Genomic DNA, 12,044 nt, shown 5'->3' with positions numbered 1-12,044 from the left:
ATATAAAAGAAGTATACTTACTATGTATGATCTAATAAAAGTATATAATCTTATCATATAAAAGAAGTATACTTACTATGTATGATCTAATAAAAGTATCTGATTAAACTAGATGGTAAACAAAATAAGTGAGCCTAACATGGTGTCCCTAAACAAAACTCAGATACACACATGCAAATGTTTGGGGTCCTTATTTACTTGTTTCAGATTCACTAGATTTTCATCAAAACAATCAAGAAGCAATATCCAAATCCTAGTGAAATGGTAATTAAGAAAGAATAAAGGAAATAAAATCACAACTTGACAGATTTTTAAGTAATATATACAACTGGAAAATTAGTTTATGCCATCCAGATTCAATTTCATATGTAGCTAAAAGACACAATACTACATCATGATTTCTCTTAATTAGTATGCTATATTTTCAAACTAATTACAAACATAGTTTTACTAATTTACTGGCAGCGTAAGTAGCCTGCATTAATCTTTCCAGATATTTCAGGTGTTTTTTTACCTGATCAATGTTTATAAAGAATATCAATGGTGGTGCACTCAGTTTTGTTTTCTTCCATGGCCTATGGGTGGATTTGGGTTGGTCCATGTACTGTAAGTAGGCATTGCAGGTAGTATCTGTTGCGAAGCATCTTTAGGAACCGTTGTACCCTGCAATATTGTGTGATTAATCAAATGCACAACATGTTTTCGGCAGATTAAATTTATAGAGGTTCCCATGCCCTAAAAGGCTTTAATAATGTCCTAACTCTATCATTTTGTCCAAGTTCCTAAATTTTATCCATTATCTCAACACTTCGTTATTTCAGCTTATTAAATTCTGCTTATCTCAAATCGAAGGCATAGTGGATATAGTAGGTGCTTTATGCATGAATTGATAGACAACTGCAGCAATCATGCAACTACTACTTGAACGCAATTCCTAAACGTGGTGGCATCTGTACAACTTTTTTGGCTGATTGACCCATGGAGACCAAATGGCATAATTTGGAGGCCGCCAGAACCAATTATCCTTCTGTAATAAATGTTGCAATCAGATAATTCATCCCCAAGGGTTTTGAAGCTGTCTTAAGAGTTAAGGGTAAGTCTAGACTAAAAAGGAAAACTAAAGATGCATATATAAAATCTGGATAGGACTGTTCAGATTGGAAGGTTTATATTTGAGTAGTGTTTGTTGATTAAGAGGTCTGATTATATTTTGAATTTACCATATGCAAGATTAATGAGATACGACTCACTAGGGCAGGCATCCATGGGGAATAGACTTGCCTATTGATAATGGGTCAACCTTTGGTATTCTACTGTTTTTGATGCTTCTTGAAGCAAGTCCAACACATTACATATATAAAATTTAAGCTACTTAGCCGAGGGCCGGGGCAGTTGCTGCAGGGGAGCAAACAGTAGGGATTGTTTTCAGCAAAAAAGTTGATGGATTCTTCCACTTCAGGTAAGAATTCTCAGATTTCAATTTGGGTTTTATTTCAATTTCAAGTTTAGGATTGTTATTAGATTCTTTTTTATCATAATGTTTTGTTTGCATCTGGGAATGCTTGTAACCATATATGCGAAGCTGATTTACAATGTATAAAATGGAAATTTTCAATTTTTCTTTTTCTCTCTTCAACTCACTTGCTTGCTATACACAATGGTTTCTCTTTTTTTTCTTTTTTTTATATATAGCTGTAAATACATGACAAAGCAGTTGCTGAAGTGGACACATTTTCCTACCATCCAGTGTTTGTTCCAACATTTTTGTACACAAATATGGTACACAGATTCGGTTTGGGGTTTATAGATTTTAGAGTATTCTTTGCAAAACTTGATACACTCGATTGCTTAGATAACAAAGTTAACGAAAACCATTTCATCTTTATTCTTCTAGTATGTGATCTTTGTAAAAAATGAAGCTTTCATTTGGATTTGATGTTATATCACTAACTATTTTGGGAACTAATAAAGCTGAACATTCTGAGATGTCAAATTGCGTTTTGGTTAGAAGTAATAAAGAACATTTAGTTGCTGGCAGCCCCTTCGTTATTCTTCTTGCACAAAAGCATAATGTGAAGATTCTTCATGATTTTGAACATTCTGCTATAGATAAGGTATAACATAGAGTACATAAAAGCATAACTTAAAATCTCTTATTTTCTTAATACTCCATTTCTTTTCCAACATTATCTTTACCTTTTTCTTTCTTTCTATGTATTATTCCAAGCTTCACACTTCTGAATTTTGTGTATATATGACATGTATGTATATTTTCATGCACAAAGGTCCTTGGAGAGGCTTATCAGGTTCTAAAAGACCCTGAGAACCTTGAAGCATATGACAAAAATAGAAAAGCAGGAGGACAAGAATAAGTGTGATACGTTATCTTCTTGAACTAATGATTGTTATGTTTCTTTGTATTCTGAATTAAACTATGTCTCTTTCCATTGTTTTTTACATTATATGAGAGCTTACGTCTGAGTTGGTTTTTTATAATATGTTACAGTGCCTCAATGGAGGATCCGGCAACTTTTTTTAGCACCTTTTGGAAGTGATGTGCTTGAGGATTATATTCGACAACTTTATATGGTTTCCATACAGTCGGTTGAGCTTGAAGAAGAGGGAGCAGTTCCTAAAATTCATAATCTGAAAGTCCAAGAGAGGATGAGGGTATACAATCTTACGCCCATTCTTAAGCGGGAACCATGACTAGAGCTGGTAAAATGGGTGGATCAGGTGGGTTGGGCAATAGGTCTAAACAGGCATGTACATGTCAAACGGGCCTGGTTGGTTGACCCTAATGGCTACTTTAAAGTTAACACAAAAAATTAAGCCATTAATCCGTCAACTATGATTACATAGGTTTAATATCGGTAATAAACTAATAATTACATTTTTCAACGATAAAAATTCAAGAGGTTATATGTATTAATAATGCACTGTAAGCAAGTTTGACAGTTCGACGGGTTTCACCTGTTTCTTCATTAGCTATATTTTTTTATTTACCTGTTTTGACCCATTGGAGAGAAAACATAACCTAAATTGACCAACTCATAAGTACATTTGGCAGGGGGGTATAACCGTTATACTCAACCAACCTGACCCATACATCTGAAACCTCTACGTTTTATCTCATCCCATTTGACATGATTCACTTGCAAAGTTGTCTACTTACGTTTCAATGCTTAGGTGCTTCTGATTGATTACTGCTTGATTGGTTCCGTTCACTAGGCTGTTATGTTTTGTACTACTACTTATTTGTATGTTGCTGCTGCTATGTTTGGTCTCATGGTGACCTTCATTTTGTAAAATAGTCAATATGTGTAGTTACATATGATAAATGGGCCACTCTTTTATTTTGTGTAGTCATATAGTTTTTGAGTCAAATTAACAACAAAATATTCTGTACAAATGAATTGTGCATTACTGTTTAGTCACTTAATATATTGAAGTGGGCTTTTCAAATGATTTCATTACTAGATAGCAATATTTGAAATGATTTTACATGTAACATTTTGTGTATGTTCATATATATAATCAAGTACGTATAAATGTATAATAAAACAAATCTTGATAACCCACAAAACATGTATCCATTCATAAAAGAAAAAGTGTAGAAAAAGAAAAGTGTACATGTAAATACATGATGTATGAATGCTTATGATTACAATTGATCACATTTAGTTGGAATGAATGATAATGTCTCCTTCTCAAGGTCATGAACCACCATCATGTTCTGTTGTTGTATATTTCCAAATATAGATATCCCACTTGAACTCCCCATAGCCAAACATGCAAGTCCACTTTTCATATCTCCAATCATATAATTCTCCCCTGGCAAATCCAAACTAGCTCCATCAAAATGAAACACAAGTTTTGGAATCTCAATGGATACCTCACTCGAATCATCAGTAGCAGGCAACCCGAAACACAAATCCAAACCAGTAGAATCCGAGTTATCTACATCCAACTTGGTTTGTGAAATAAACTCTTTTTTCAACATATCAAATGCTGATTCTTCAAGGTATGTGATCGTCGTGCCAGAATCGACGATCATTCCACCACTCCCGTCAGAATTTATGGCAAAAGTTGACTTCTTGATTGGCAAATCGACGTTTCCAACCGATATACCAAGTAGTGAAAGATAGTAAAAAGATGGTTGAGATGGGTTTTTGATCAATGGAGTGGTGAAAACAGTGGTACTATTAGATGTCAAAATATCACTTGTTAAAGAACCCATCACAAGACTACTTTTAGAGTTTTCTGATGATGATGATGTATCATCATTAATAGAAGTTAAACAATAAGAAAACTTTGATTGTTTTAATTGAGATACTAAAGATAAAGGTCCTCTGCCTAACCCTACTAACCCACCACCTTGATTAAAACCACTTCCTTCATTATCTTCACCACAACCAAATCCTAATCCAGAAACCGGGACCTTATCAAACGTAAACGTCTCAGTCGCTAACACGCCTTGCGTAGACGAGTAGTCTCCGTAAGAATACAAATACTCACACCCATCTGATTCACAATCAGAAGTGGGTAAAGCTTGACATAAACTATCTGAGCACGAAACTTTAGAAAAAGTGGACGATTTTTTTGGATCGAAAATAGGTGTTGGTGCATCAAAACATTTAGTGCATGGCTTGCATTGTGTCCAAATGAGGTCACTACCTGTATCCATGATAGCAGAGTATGTTTCAGGGGGTGTTCCAATGGCTAAATTCATTAAGAACTCTCCATTTCCTGCGTGAACTGATGAGGTTACTTGTGAATTTGACTCGGATAAGGTAGCCATCATGTTGTTAATGAGTCTTTCTAATCTCAGGTTTCCTCTCATTACACCACGTTGTAAACGTTCAAACTTGGTCAAGTTTTTGCCAGAATCAACGTGTTTGAGGGCCACGCGAAAACTGGTTTCACGGTGCTTGGACACGTGATCATGAAGGATGCGTCTAGATGTAGAAAGGGTAATACATGGAGAAATGAAAAGGATGATGAATAAAATGGTAGAGAATGAGAGTAGTAAGGAAGCAGCCATATTAATTAGAGCTTGAGAATGTTGTAATATATGGGTGGTCTAATTATATATGTATAATGTATATATGTGTGTGTGTGTGTATAATTATATAATTTGGGCAATTTAACTCCACAAAGTCTCCAAAGAATAATGGTGGGAAGTAGGTTAGAAGAAATGGTCTAGCTGCTAGAGAGGAAGAAGAATTTAAGAGAGCATATATATGGGAGAAAAAAGTTGGTGAATATGGTTTGAAATTTGAAGAGCATACGTACACTCTTTAAGTCTTGCAAGTAGGTTACTTAACAAGATAATATTTGGATTTTTATATATTCAAATAAGAATAATATGTAAAGATTAATTGGATTGGTTTTTAAGCATATATTGGATTGTTGGAGTTGATATGATATGATAACTCCAAGAGGTGGTGGGTAATGATCAGTACTTGGCGTAGAAATTGGAGAACAATTTAGTAGTACTTTTTATTATGAAAAAGAAAGAATGACAAACTAAACAATGATCATATATGAGTGACACAGAGAATTTGTGATAATTTATATCGTATACTTGTCTTATTATTTTTCTGATATTGTTTCTTTAATACGTACACAGCATGTATGTATGTTGTACCTATATACATGTAAAACAGTTGTTCAAGTTAAGGTTTAAATGTAAATCTCTCTCTCTATATATATATACCTTCAAAAAGCAAACGGCTTTACGTTTATAAGATGGCTGCAATACCCATTAATGGACATTTAACCTTGTTAGAAAGCTCCACCCTAAAAGGAAAAGTACTATAGTTAGCATTGAAGATATTAACGAAATCACTGATGATGAAATAAAGAGAACTTTAGATGATATATTGATGACAATAAAGCACTTGGACCAGATGGTTATATAGCCTAATTCTTTAAGGCAACTTGGGAGATTATTATTAAAGAAATCTTTTGTGAGGATATCAAAGGAGTTTTTTCATTCTAACTTAACAAGGAGCTGGGGGGAATAAATGCATTGCTTTGATTCCCAAGCGTGATACACCTCTTGAATATGGACCAATTGTATGTTGCAATGTGGTTTGTAATGTGATAAGCAAAATTTTCACCGGTAGAATTAAGAATGCTCTTGGTAAAATTGTAGATGAAAATCAAAGTGCATATATACAACTGGAACAACACTTAATGCCATCAAGATTCAATTTCATAAATAGCTAAAAGACACAATGTTACATCATCATTTCTCTTTAATTCATATGCTTCCTCAATAGCTAAGATTTTTTTTTTTAACGGCACTAAGATTATCAGTTTAAATAAGACCTCTACTATGTTGCATTCCTACTATGGTCAGATAGAAGAACAGCACATGAATGCATAACAATTTAGCATGTCCCTCATCAGAATCGGAGGAGAAAAGGTCGAGAAAATATGCATGCTACGCTTACATGCTCAAACTACACCAGCTTGCTGTTGTTTTTTCAACATGGAAGCATGCTTTTGCCCCGTAAGATGGTATCTGAAAACTGTATCACTATTGCAAACAACATTGCAGATTTGACATATTCTCACAGCATTTGCAGCTGCCCCGCCTTCCAATACCTTCCTTCTCTTCTTCTCCAAGTCTTCTGGAGTTTCTGCCTTCTTTTTTGTCCCCGATTTACCCTTTTTTGGTTTTTCTGGAGGTCCTATGATTGGGTTGCTTGGCACAGCTGGATTAACAGGGGTCGAGGCGGATGTACTGGCAGCAGAAGTAGCCTGCATTAATTTTTCCAGATTTTTCAGGTGTTTTTTACCTGATCTATGTTTATAAAGAACATCAATGGTGGTGCACTCAGTTCTACAGAGTTCACACCAAGCAGACTGAACAATTTTTGTTTTCTTCGAGATCTTTTTCCATGGCCCACGTGGTTTAGCGGTTGGATTTGGATTGGTCCATGTACTGTAAGTAGGCATTGCAGGTAGTATCTGTTGTGAAGAATCTTGGGGAACCGTTGTACCCTGCATTGTTGTGTAATAAGTAGATTAATCAAATGCACAAAGAGTTTCCTGGAAGATTACATTTGTTGACAAAGCATGCATTTCGTTTGCATAAATCATTCCCATGCCCTAAAAGGCTACAACGATGTCGTAACTCTAATATTGTCTCCAAGTTCAACCAGTTTATCCATTGTTCCCTTTTTCAACTTATTAAATTCTGCTTGTCTCAAATAAAAGGCAAAGTGGATAAAATAGGTGCTTTATGCATGAAGTGGTAGACAACTGCAGCAATCATGCCACTCGAACACTATTCTAAATTTCGTGGAACTATTTTGGCAGATTGAGCAAATGGCATAATTAGGAGGCCTTAGTAAACATTAATCCTTATGTAATAAATGTTGCAGTCCGATACTCCATCCGCACAGGTACTAAAGGTCTTAAGAGTAATTCTGGATTAAAAAAGAAACCTAAAGACGCGTATATATGGCTGATGTGAATATACGATATTGTTTCTGGATAGAAAACCTAAGTTCGATTAGAACTGTTTAGATTGGAAAGTATAACAGAAAACGATATCTTTTAACAGATGCAACGATCAATATGCAATGCTGCTAGAAATCTCATCTATTATATGGTATTACCCATATTTGACCAATCTTTGATTTTAACAAACTATACAACTAATGCCTACAGCAAAACTTGAAGCAATGACCAGAAGGTTGTAGAAAGCTAGCGACACGAGTGGTCAGCACTTGTAGGTCTGATTTGCAAGTCGTGTTGTTGATGAAGAAAATATCATTAGGGGTAGTATTTGTGTGGGAATATATGAATAACAATTCGAGGTTTGAAGTAGCCGATGTTGAGCACATAGATCAGAATTTTTTAATTGCATTAAATGACTTATTTCAGAACTCATGTGGTGATTGCATTGGTGATTGTTGAATCTTCCCATCTTAACGAGGGATGGTATGGAATTCAATTTGTATGCTAGACGCCTATAGTTCATCACCCACTCATTTCGCTTAATAACCGTGAATTTTGCAACCACCAAACCAAATGAAGATTTAAAAAAAACAAAAAGTGTAACAAAGGCCACAATAACTAATGCTCCCCCTTGGTGAGGATCAATGATGATTAATACTTTAGTTCTAAGCAATCAAATGATTATAATAGTTTCAGGGATATGTTAACTGTAAAAGTTTTAGGCAATAGCATGATGATAATTGGTTTATACAATAGAATCTTAATAGTTTTACACTATTCAATGATTGTCATAGTCAGGCGGTAAAATTGTTTTAAAATGATAAGACTTTATGTATCCAATTATTAACTTTTATTACATATATGTGATATCTGATATGTCTTTCATTTGCTTAATGACTTTTATTTGATTCATGCCTTTGACACTTAAGCATCCAAGATGTTACTGAACACTTAAAACCTCGAACCCATGAAACAAGAAGCCAAAAACCTGACACTCTTAAAAAAGCATTCTACAACCGAGTTTTCATGAATCGAACCATGGATCCTAAAACATAGAAGATACATAGACTTTCATTTGATTGTTAAACAACCGTATCTTGAACGTTGTTTAAATAGCTGAAAAGCCCAAACTTTAGAAGATACACCAAATACAAAAACTTTCAGGCTCATACAAATCTGACTTACAATTTGTTTCCAATTGAAAGATAAATGAGAAAGAATTATTTAATAAATCATTATAATAGCAAAAGAGGTGACCTGGTAATCGGTTAGGCTTTAGCAAGCATTCGATCCAAGATACAACAAATCAAACGAATGTCAATAAATTGCTAAATGCACTAACTATAACGTGCAATTAACCAAGGTATCCGCAGTGGCATAGTTTGTTGTTGCGACCTAATCACTGTACTTTACTAGTTTTTCAGAATGCATTAAGAAAAATCTAAACTTGTCCACATAAGAAATCATTGGCTATCTCTGATTAGAATCAGAGCGGAGATCAAACCGCTTACTTTGACATTGTGTTTTCTTAGATACGCATCTACAACGATCCTACGAGTAGAATGCTAGGGGCAAAACTATCTACTAAACACTACCCCATAATTATCTCTAACCAACCAAATTAGCTAAAAGATATGATCTTGATGATTAAATTAATCAGGGGAAAGAGAAACAAACTTACGGATACATATTGCAGACCGCCGGCGGCAAGCCAATGCTGCGCAACGGTGTTGGAGTAGGTATAATAATGTGCATTGTAAGAAGCAGAAGCAGCACCATGAGTTGTCGGATAAGAATCGACTCCGGGCGGTGTTGGATCAGCAGGCTGTGATTGTAATTGATGATAAGGGTTAGGGTTTGGGGTTGTTGGGAAAAAGGTAAAATATTCTTGGGGATGGTGGTGACCGTATGCATCAGCAGGATTTGGTGGTTGCATTTCCGGAATTCGCGGTGGTTTCAGAACGATGGAAGAAGAAATATACAGAGTTTTTTTTCTTCTGAAATTTGGGGATGGGTTTTGTTAGTAACACAATTCTAAATTGGTTTGAAAGTTGATAAAACTAATGGTTGACATCCCTGACAATTTTAGCCCTTAAACTTCTTGTTTATACTCGTTTTTGGATCATTGACAAATCACTAGTCTATCCGATCATATCCATTTACTTTGTCACGCCTCAACCATTTAGACGGAAAGTCATTGGCTCATTTATACCTGGTTAAGACATTATTTCAAGTATTTGTTTTGAGCCGGTTTGATTTAGATCAATTGACATTATTTCATATAAATTTCTTTTTGATATATGATCGGAAGATGGGAAGATATCATTAGTGGCATGATATATCCGGTGATTCAAAATTTGCAATTAAGAATTTTTTTTTTTTTAATTTTATCACCCAATCACAATCATTTATTATAGCTAACTTCTATAACTAATATGACTTTTAACTAAAAATATATTTAAAATTGAATGGATTGTTTTTAAGGTATTATAGATTAGTTGAAGCTACAAAGTGAAAGTTATGGTTCAAATTATAGAAAAAGTTGAAACTTATCTTTGTGATAGATGACAAAATTTACCCTTTCAACATTATTTGGATACCCTACCCAACGATAAATCAAGTAACCAACGGTAATTTTCAAAAAATCGTTAAGCTAAAACATCTGTCCGTCCAACGGAGTCACCAGAGCACAACACCAAACAAGAAATTCAAGAATTCATCTTCAATCTGCAATCGTTTTAAAATGATGTCAGGAAATGATCCGGGCATTGATAACCAAAATACCTCTGGATCTGTGGCGGTACGTTCATTTTATTCAAACACATTATATCACATTGATCGAAAACCTTATTTTTGATTCATGTTCCAGCCTGTACAAGATCCCCCTGGACAAGTTTCTGTCAAATTCAACGGTAATGTGCAACGTGCATTTTATCTAAATCATAATAGCATAAAATCTCATTGTTTGTTGACTTATTTCTTGATTGCAGATTCTCAACTACAAACATTTCCACCTTCTGCATCACAAGGAAAGATCTCCATTGGTTCTGGTCCAACTCATGATGCTGATGGTACGTTTTTACGTAACAACCTCATTGCATCTACTTATATAGTTATGTTTTCCCCATGAGATTGGTTTTCTAATATGGCATGACAGTTTAATCTGTTTGGTGCAGTTATGTTCTCAAAGCCAGGATCTGGTGAACAACAACCACCGCCTGGTTGGCTTAAAGCATTCACAGTCACGGCCTACCAGCCTTACTTTGATGTCGACACATCTGATATATTAGATAGGATTAAAGATTCTTTATTTCCCTTAAAAGGGACATTCAGTGAGAAGACTGCTAGCAACCCTGACTTGTAAGCTAATGTTAATTCTATATTTCTACATGAAACCTCTGTATCTATGTTTAAATGTATTTAGAACACGTGTTTATTTTTTCTTGCAGGTATGGACCTTTTTGGATATGCACGACATTGATCTTTGTATCAGCTTCGATCAGTGCATCTGTGACTTATCTTGCTAACAAGTTACATCATAAGAATTGGGACTATGATATACATCTTTTGACATGGTCTGCTAGCGTGCTGTATGGCTACGCACTTTTTGTACCCATCATTTTGTATATAGTTTTGAAGTACTTGTCTGCACCGTTAGGCCTTGCTCAACTACTCTGTCTCTATGGCTACTCACTATTTATCTTCATCCCCGCAGTGGTAAGGTTCTGTTGACATATATCTGAACACGTATATAACCACAACGCTGTAATGTTACATAAATTTTCTTTTGAAGTTGGTTTATTGCAAAATTATGATTTTTGTTTCTTCGAGGAAGCACAGTTAGTAGTGTCCTTTGTGGCTGATTAGTATTTATTTGAATTGCAGTGCCTGTCTATTATACCTGTGGAAATAAGCAGGTGGGTGATTGCGGGTGTTGCTGGATTCATGTCAGCAATGTTTGTGGCATCGAATCTACAAAGCCACATAGTTTCAGCGGGTGAAAAGTGGGTTTGGATTGTTGCTGCAATTACCATGTTGCAGTTAGCTCTGTCCATTGTACTTAAAGTCTATTTGTTTAGTGCGATTATGTAGTTTTCTTTACGGTAAAGAGAAGTTGGATCCAATTATGGTCACGGTGAAAAGGCTCTTCTACCACTTGGAAACTCATACAGAGGTATAGCCCATAATCTTATATACGATTCAACTTTGCCACACAATCCAACATGTCAGTATACTTGGCTATCAAGATACCCTCGTGCTCTTTCAAAATTTCATGAGCTTTCTTCTCTATGGGTCGGTCTATCTTGCTTGAGCTAAGGCTACTTAACACTATTTTAGCTTTTACAGTGAATACAATTATTATTGTTGTTCTCCAATATTAAAGGTCATTGCTGAGTTTATACTGTATAGTTCAATTTAATATAGCAGAAGATACCAATAGCATTCTTCCTCAAAAATAAAACAGTTTCTATTACAGAATGTCCCATTAAAGCCAGACCATTTACTTTCTGTGACAAAGTTGTTTGTTGTACCTAATTTAAGGAAACTTGAGCGGTACGCCGGTATAA

The 12,044-nt window shown here is 35.0% G+C and overlaps 3 protein-coding genes across 3 annotated transcripts; 1 reads left to right on the top strand and 2 right to left on the bottom strand.

Annotated features, from left to right (window-relative positions):
- Positions 1-3,552: 3,552 nt before the first annotated feature.
- Positions 3,553-5,268, bottom strand: LOC122605399 (aspartic proteinase nepenthesin-1). The gene has a single exon (XM_043778346.1). The coding sequence runs from the start codon at positions 5,042-5,044 to the stop codon at positions 3,665-3,667; it is 1,380 nt and encodes a 459-aa protein (XP_043634281.1). The 5' UTR covers positions 5,045-5,268; the 3' UTR covers positions 3,553-3,664.
- A 919-nt stretch (positions 5,269-6,187) lies between these two features.
- Positions 6,188-9,666, bottom strand: LOC122605625 (zinc finger protein 346-like). The gene is made up of 2 exons (XM_043778584.1): positions 9,158-9,666; positions 6,188-7,014 (listed from the first exon to the last, which is right to left on the bottom strand). The coding sequence occupies exons 1-2, from the start codon at positions 9,410-9,412 to the stop codon at positions 6,466-6,468; spliced, it is 804 nt and encodes a 267-aa protein (XP_043634519.1). The 5' UTR covers positions 9,413-9,666; the 3' UTR covers positions 6,188-6,465.
- A 543-nt stretch (positions 9,667-10,209) lies between these two features.
- Positions 10,210-11,568, top strand: LOC122606290 (protein YIPF1 homolog). The gene is made up of 6 exons (XM_043779250.1): positions 10,210-10,276; positions 10,346-10,388; positions 10,467-10,547; positions 10,653-10,836; positions 10,926-11,193; positions 11,362-11,568. Exons 1-6 carry the CDS (start codon positions 10,220-10,222, stop codon positions 11,566-11,568), a joined length of 840 nt encoding a protein of 279 aa, XP_043635185.1. The 5' UTR covers positions 10,210-10,219.
- The last annotated feature ends 476 nt before the right edge of the window (positions 11,569-12,044 follow it).

This window comes from Erigeron canadensis, chromosome 6, assembly GCF_010389155.1.
Source record: "Erigeron canadensis isolate Cc75 chromosome 6, C_canadensis_v1, whole genome shotgun sequence".
Classification (NCBI taxonomy): domain Eukaryota; kingdom Viridiplantae; phylum Streptophyta; class Magnoliopsida; order Asterales; family Asteraceae; genus Erigeron; species Erigeron canadensis.
The sequence above is the reverse complement of the archived record's forward strand: the minus strand, read 5'-3'. Positions and strand labels throughout refer to the sequence as shown.